Source organism: Cebus imitator, unplaced genomic scaffold (genome assembly GCF_001604975.1).
Source record: "Cebus imitator isolate Cc_AM_T3 unplaced genomic scaffold, Cebus_imitator-1.0 Scaffold96, whole genome shotgun sequence".
Taxonomy (NCBI): domain Eukaryota; kingdom Metazoa; phylum Chordata; class Mammalia; order Primates; family Cebidae; genus Cebus; species Cebus imitator.
The window spans coordinates 3,570,723-3,578,460 of NW_016107411.1; the positions used below are offsets into that span (position 1 = coordinate 3,570,723).

The following is a 7,738-nucleotide window of genomic DNA, read 5'->3' on the forward strand; positions in this document are numbered from 1 at the left end:
AGTGCAGTGGCGCAATCTTGGCTCACTGCAACCTCTGCCTCCTGGGTTCAAGCGATTCTCCTGCCTCAGCCTCCCAAGTAGCTGGGATTACAGGCATGCACCACCAGACCTGGCTAATTTTTGTATTTTTAGTACAGACAGGGTTTTGCCATGTTGGGCAGGCTGGTCACAAACCCCTGACCTCAGGTGATCCACCCTTCTCGGCCTCCCAAAGTGTTGGGATTACAGGCATGAGCCACTGTGCCCGGCTGACACTGTTTCAAAAAAGTAATAAATAAGATAAAAATAAATACGAACTTAAAAACAAAGTGCATGGATCACTGTCCATTTGTCCCCCACAGGGTTGTACTGAACGCTTTGTGTCCAGCCCAGAGGAGATTCTTGACGTGATTGATGAAGGGAAATCAAATCGTCATGTGGCTGTCACCAGTGAGTGGGGATACAAGGGGCTGTCTCGAATCTGGGGATCCACCTGTCTTCTGTGTCCTCTGGGGTGGTGGGACTCAAAAGTGAGCCAGGAAAGACCGTGCCCCTTAGAAGAGGAGGACCCTTTGTCTGAGGGACCCTGCTGCTTGGGAGGTGTGGCAGTAGGGCTAGTCCTGGTGGGCACCTTCTCTCCGGGTGGGCGGGGCTGGGGTCAGTAGAAGCCAGGGGCTGAGGACCTCAGTTCTGCAGGGTGATGCAGGTCTTGTTTCTCCCTTGCTCCTGCAGACATGAATGAACACAGCTCTCGGAGCCACAGCATCTTCCTCATCAACATCAAGCAGGAGAACATGGAAACGGAGCAGAAGCTCAGTGGGAAGCTGTATCTGGTGGACCTGGCAGGGAGTGAGAAGGTAAGGGGTCCTGTGGATATGGGGTGGGTGGAAGCCTTGGCTTTTTCTTATTTTTGAGATAGAGTCTTGCTCTGTCCCCAGGCTGCAGTGCAGTGGTATGATCTCGGCTCACTGCAACCTTTGCCTCCCGGGTTCAATCGATTCTCCTGCCTCAGCCTCCCAAGTAGCTGGGATTACAGGTGCCCGCCACCACACCTGGCTAAGTTTTTGTATTTTTAGTAGAGACGGGATTTCACTATGTTGGCCAAGCTGGACCTTGGCTCTTCTTCTTTTTTTTGAGATGGAGTCTTGCTCTGTCGCCCAGGCTGGAGTGCAGTGACGCGATCTCAGCTCACAACCTCCGCCTCCTGAGTTCAATTATCTGCCTCAGTCTCCCAAGTAGCTGGGATTACAGGCACCTGCCACTACGCCTGGCTAATTTTTTGTATTTTTAGTAGAAACAGGGTTTCACCATCTTGGTCAGGCTGGTCTTGAACTCCTGACCTTGTGATCCACCTGCCTTGGCCTTTCAGAGTGCTGGGATTACAGGCGTGAGCCACTGCACCCGGCCGGTCCTTGGCTTTTTTTTTTTTTTTTTTTTTTTGAGATGGAGTTTCGCTCTTGTTACCCAGGCTGGAGTGCAATGGTGTGATCTTGGCCCACTGCAACCTCCGCCTCCTGGGTTCAAGCAATTCTTCTGCCTCAGCCTCCTGAGTAGCTGGGACTACAGACTTTTTTTTAACTAAAAAATTATTTGTATTGGGATATAATTCATATACCATAAAGTTCACCATTTCAAAGGCAACTCAGTGGTTTGTAGTACGTTCCCAAGGTTGTGCAACCATCACGCTACCCAATGCTAGAACACTGTCATCACCCATTTGCAGTCAATCTCCATTGTCCCCTAACCCCATCCCCTGTCCACCTCTAATCTACTCTCTGTCTCTATGGATTTGCCTATACTGAACATTTCATATGAATGGAATCATATAATATGTGGCAAGGGGTGAGGGCAAGGTGGGCTTGGACAGGAGAGTTGAGGGGAACAGAGCAAGGGCCTTTCCCAGTCCCAGCCAAGCATCTCTTCTACTCCATCTTCTTCCCTGTTCCCTCTTCTCTCCTTGGACTGAGCCCTGGAATGAGGTGGTGACAGCCCTCTCCATGTGTAGTTGCTCATACACACTCATCTCTTACTGCCCTGGTAGGTCAGCAAGACGGGAGCAGAGGGAGCCGTGCTGGACGAGGCAAAGAATATCAACAAGTCACTGTCAGCCCTGGGGAATGTGATCTCCGCACTGGCTGAGGGCACTGTGAGTGATCCTTACGTCCCCTCACCCCTCAAGCCGCACCCCGTCTCCTCCCCTGCCTGCTAATGTCACCATATAATCATGCTCCAATTCATGGGTCACTTGATCCCTGGGTAGCACCACTGTGCTTTCTGATTCCCTGTTGAATTGTATTAGTTTATTTCTGATTCATGGTCTCCTTTCTCCCGCAGAAAAGCTATGTTCCATATCGTGACAGCAAAATGACAAGGATTCTCCAGGACTCTCTGGGGGGAAACTGCCGGACGACTATGTTCATCTGTTGCTCGCCGTCCAGTTACAATGATGCAGAGACCAAGTCCACGCTGATGTTTGGGCAGCGGTCAGTGGCAGGGTCCCCAGAGGGATCCCTGGTACCCAACTTGCCATCCCAGCCCCTGTGGTTCTCTCTCCTCAGAGTCACCCAAGTCTAATGTAGGTCTCATCTCTTTGTTCCTCTTCTTCTCACCCAGTGCAAAGACCATTAAGAACACCGCCTCAGTGAATCTGGAGTTGACTGCCGAGCAGTGGAAGAAGAAATATGAGAAGGAGAAGGAGAAGACAAAGGCCCAGAAGGAGACAATTGCGAAGCTGGAGGCAGAGCTGAGCCGGTGGCGCAATGGTTAGAGAGAGATCGGTGGGAGTGAGGGGCGCTGGGAGGAGGAGGAGAAGGCTGGGGAGCCAGCTCTGGGTGATGTTTCTGACCAAGCCAATCTCCAAGAAGAGCGGCTGCATTTCTGGAGAGGTGTAGTAGAGCAGTCATGAGGGAAGGCAGCGAGGGGACTGACTACCTACCTTCCCAGCCCCACAAAAAGGTAGACGGTCCACCTGGCAAGAGAGTTCAAGGGCCCCAGAGGCCTTGGTATGCAGAGTGAGAAGGAAGAACTCGTGGATGCAGCCTATTCTTCTCCCATTCCTCACCTCGTCCCGCCCTTTTGCAGGAGAGAATGTGCCCGAGACGGAGCGCCTGGCTGGGGAGGAGGCAGCCCTGGGGGCTGAGCTCTGTGAGGAGACCCCTGTGAATGACAACTCATCCATTGTGGTGCGCATTGCACCTGAGGAGCGGCAGAAATATGAGGAGGAGATCCGCCGCCTCTATAAGCAGCTTGACGACAAGGTGAGGGCGGCCAGGCAGAGCACTGAGGCGTGCCAGGTGGCGTGAGAGGCAGAGGATCAAAGAAAATTGCTTCTATTGCCTTTTTCTGGTTTTAAAAGGGGATAAATGCTCATGATTGAAATGTGGAAAAATCAATGTAAATACATAGAAGAAAATTAAAATCATCCACTATTCAGAGATAATACTTAACATTTTGCTTTTCTCTGTGCATGTACAATGCAATTGAGATATACTGTATATGTAATTTTTTTTTTTGAGACAGAGTCTTGCTCTGTTGTCTAGCTGGAGTGCAGTGGCATGATCATGGCTCACTGCAACCTCTGTCTCTCAGGTTTTTTTTCCCTGATGAGACGGAGTTTCACTCTTCTTGTCCAGGCTGGGGTGCAATGGCATGATCTCGGCTCACCACAACCTCCGCCTCCCAGGTTCAAATGATTCTCCTGCCTCAGCCTCCAGAGTAGCTGGGATTATAGGCATGTGCCACTACACCCGGCTTATTTTGCATTTTTGAGTAGAGACAGGGTTTCTCCGTGTTGGTCAGGCTGGTCTTGAACTCCTGACCTCAGGCGATCCACCTGCCTCCGTTTCCCAAAATGCCGGGATTACAGGCATGAGCCACCATGCACAGTCTGTCTCTTAGGTTTAAGTGATTCTCCTGCCTCAGCCTCCAGAGTAGCTGAGATTACAGGCACATGCCACCATGCCGGGATAAATTTTGTATTTTCAGTAGATATGGGGTTTCGCCATATTGGCCAGGCTGGTCTCAAACTCCTGACCTCCAGTGATCTGTCTGCCTTGGCCCTCCTCCAAAGTGCTGGGATTACAGGCATGAGCCACTGCACCTGACCTATATATGTAATTTCACATCTGATTTTTTTCATTCAGCATTCTATTATGCACAATTAATAATTCTTCATAAAAGTATTTTTATTTTCATTTATTATTGTTATTTTGCTTTGAGAGAAAGAGTCTTGCTCTGTCACCCAGGCTGAAGTACAGTGGTGCAATAACAGCTCACTGAAGCCTCAAACTCCTGGGCTCAAGGGATCCTCCCCCACCTCAGCCTCCAAAGCAGTTGGGACTACAGGTGCACACTACCATGCCCAGCTAATTTTTTTGTTGTTGTTGGAGATGGGATCTCACTTTGTTCCCCAGGCTGGTCTCAAACTCCTGGCCTCAAGTGATCCTACCGCCTTGGCCTCTCAATGCACTGGGATTACAGGCATTCACCACCAGGCCTGACTAATATTTTAAATTTTTTGTAGAGACAGGTTCTTACTATGTGGCCCAGGCTGGTTTTGAACTCCTGGTCTCAAGCAATCTTCCTGTAGGATATGAGGTTTCTAACTCAAAGCTTATACTATCTGGATTTTTATCAGTATCCTGCCTCTACCCCCAAACTTCTCATGTCTAAACTGGAAGGAGTGGCTTCCCTTCACCCATCTTTCCCCGTTTCCTCCAACAGGATGATGAAATCAACCAGCAAAGCCAACTCATAGAGAAGCTCAAGCAACAAATGCTGGACCAGGAAGAGGTAACAGGAGGGAGGGCAGGACATGAGAGGAAAGGGGCTCTGTTCATGCCTGGAAGGCATGGAATAGACCTTTTAAAAATCAGATGAGTGCTCGCTTCGGCAGCACATATACTAAAATTGGAATGATACAGAGAAGATTAGCATGGCCCCTGCACAAGGATGACACGCAAATTCGTGAAGCGTTCCATATTAAAAAAAAAAAAAATCAGATGGAAGAAGAGGCATTCTGCTTTGGGATTAATCACTCCCCCAAACTATAGAGGTCTGAGAACCTCACTGGGGCTTTTTGCCCTCCGTCCCTCACTCCATCCCTCCCTCTGTGCCTCCATCCCTCCCTCCCTCCCTCTCTTCCTCCTTTCCTCCTTTTCTCCCTTCCTCCTTTCCTCCCTTCCTCCCTTCCTCCCTTCCTCCCTCCCTCCCTTCCTCCCTCCCTCCCTCCTTCTCATCCTCCCTCCCTCTCTTCCTCCCTTCCTCTCTTCTTCCCTTCCTTCTTTCCTGTCTCAATTTGTTACCCAGGCTGGAATACAGTAGGGCAGTCTCAGTTCACTGCAGCCATGATCTTCCAGGGTCAAGCAATCCTCCTGCCTCAGCCCCCTAAGTAACTGAGACTGCAAGTGCACCATCACAACCCGGCTAATTTTTGTATTTTTTGTAGAGATAGGGTTTTGCCATGTTGCTCAGGCTGGTCTTGAACTCCTGAGCTCAGGCAATCCCCTCACCTAGGCCTTCCAAAATGCTGGGATTAGAGATGGGAGCCACTGTGCCCAGCTGGGGCTTTTCTTTCCTCCTTTTTTTTTTGAGACGGAGTCTCACTCCATCACCTTGACTGTATTGCAATGGTGTGATCTCAGCTCACTGCAACCTATGCCTCCCTGGTTCAAGCTACTCTCCCACCTCAGCCTTCCGAGGAGCTGGGATTATAGGCACCTACCATCAGGCACAGTAATTTTTATATTTTTGTAGAGATGGGGTTTCACTGTGTTGGCCAGGCTGTTCTTGAACTCCTGACTTTAGGTGATCCTCCCGCCTCGGCCTCCCAGAGTGCTGGGATTTTAGGCGTGAGCCACCACACCCAGCCTGGGGCTTTTCTTAAAGCACAAATTTTGGAGTCTGGGAGCTTCTTCATTCTATTGTCCTATTTCTATGAAGCCTAAAGCCTACTTCCTCTTAACTCTTATTTTGGGTGGGGGGCTCAGCTTCCCAGACCCAAGGCCATAGAAATAGTCATTGGCAGCGAGCTTCCCCACATGGCACTTCTCCCCCTTGAAGCTGCTGGTGTCCACCCGAGGAGACAATGAGAAGGTCCAGCGTGAGCTGAGCCACCTGCAATCAGAGAACGATGCCGCTAAGGATGAAGTAAAGGAAGTGCTGCAGGCCCTGGAGGAGCTGGCTGTGAACTATGACCAGAAGTCCCAGGAGGTGGAGGAGAAGAGTCAGCAGAACCAGCTTCTGGTGGATGAGCTGTCTCAGAAGGTGGTAAGTTGTGTACCAATGGCCCAACAGCTCTCTGACCACAGAACATCTCCCATTTCGAGGGGCCTCTGCATCCTTCCAGGGCTGGATGGTGGCTGTACCTCTGCACTGCTGTTCAGTGCATCGTGAGTCCCTCCCCAGCCCTGTCACTGTGTTTTCCCCTCCCAGTTCCTCTCTCTTCCAGACTCTTCTGCAGGGCCTACGTTCTCTTCATAGCAGCCCTCAGGGTCTTGCATGAAGGGAGAGGCCTCTGCCTGGGCTGGGCAGGGTAGCAGGAGGATGGCAATGGGAATGACCTGAGGGGCTGTCCCCAGGCCACCATGCTGTCCCTGGAGTCTGAGTTGCAGCGGCTACAGGAGGTCAGCGGACACCAGCGAAAACGAATTGCTGAGGTGCTGAACGGGCTGATGAAGGATCTCAGCGAGTTCAGTGTCATTGTGGGCAATGGAGAGATTAAGCTGGTGAGTGGTGAGAGACGGCAGTCTTGTTCAGGCTGGGCATTAATGGAAGATGCAAGATGAGACCATCCAGGCCTTCAGAGAGACTGAGAAAGGCAGGTCAGAGAGCCAGGAAGCATGCCTTTGAACTACACACAGGAAGACAGGGAGAGACTTGCATAGACCCAATAGAAAAGAGACATTCTAAGTTGGGTGCGGTGGCTCACGACTGTAATCCCAGCATTTTAGGAGGCCGAGGCACGCAAATTACTTGAGCTCAGGAGTTTGAGACCTGACTTAGCCAACGTGGTAAAACCCCATCTCTATTAAAAATACGAATATTAACCAGGCGTGGTGGTGTGCACCTGTAATTCCAGCTACTCAGGAGGCCGAGGCAGGAGAATGGCTTGAACCCGGGAGGTGGAGGTTGCAGTGAGCTGAAATCACACCAGTGCACTCTAACCTGGATTATAGAGGGAGACTGCAAAAAAAGAAAAAAAAAATTCTAAAGGGTGCTAAATAAAGAAGCAATGGAGGCCAGGCATGGTGGCTCACGCCTGTAATCCCAGCATTTTGGGAGGCTGAGACAGGCAGATCACTTGAGCCCAGGAATTCACAACCAGCCCGGGTGAATAGTGAAATCTCATCACTACAAAAATGACAAACGATTAGTTGGGCATGGTGGCACATGCCTGTAGTCCCAGCTACTTGAGAGGCTGAGGTGGGAGAATCACCTGAGTGTGGGAGGTTGAGACTGCAGTGAGCCATGATTGAGATACTACACTCCAGCATGGGTGACAGAGCCACACCCTGTGTTAAAAAAAAAAAAAAAAAAAACAGCAGCAACAGAGCGGTGCTTGCAGCAGGAGTTAAAGGTGGGGCACAGGCACAGAGTTAAGAATGAAATATGCGAATCTGTGGATGTGATCAAGCAGATCAAAAGAAAATCATGCCAGGCGCGGTGGCTCAAGCCTGTAATCCCAGCACTTTGGGAGGCCGAGGCGGGTGGATCACGAGGTCAAGAGATCGAGACCATCCTGGTCAACATGGTGAAACCC

At 50.5% G+C, this 7,738-nt stretch overlaps 1 protein-coding gene and 1 non-coding gene across 4 annotated transcripts in view; both read left to right on the top strand.

Moving 5' to 3' along the window:
• Window positions 1–7,738, top strand: part of KIF5A (kinesin family member 5A) — a 38,572-nt gene that overhangs the window by 18,288 nt on the left and 12,546 nt on the right. For all 3 annotated transcript variants that reach the window (XR_001827478.2, XR_001827479.2, XM_017536226.2), the window contains exons 7-15: window positions 342–429; window positions 712–836; window positions 2,021–2,125; window positions 2,314–2,462; window positions 2,593–2,741; window positions 3,061–3,236; window positions 4,702–4,770; window positions 6,040–6,246; window positions 6,558–6,704. Coding sequence is in view for 1 of the 3 variants with exons in the window: in XM_017536226.2 (XP_017391715.1) it covers window positions 342–429; window positions 712–836; window positions 2,021–2,125; window positions 2,314–2,462; window positions 2,593–2,741; window positions 3,061–3,236; window positions 4,702–4,770; window positions 6,040–6,246; window positions 6,558–6,704 (1,215 nt within the window). In the remaining 2 variants the exon portion in view is untranslated. The remainder of the gene's footprint in view (window positions 1–341; window positions 430–711; window positions 837–2,020; window positions 2,126–2,313; window positions 2,463–2,592; window positions 2,742–3,060; window positions 3,237–4,701; window positions 4,771–6,039; window positions 6,247–6,557; window positions 6,705–7,738) is intronic.
• Window positions 4,858–4,964, top strand: LOC119472362. Its single transcript, XR_005201506.1, has one exon. It is a non-coding gene; the product is annotated as a U6 spliceosomal RNA (small nuclear RNA).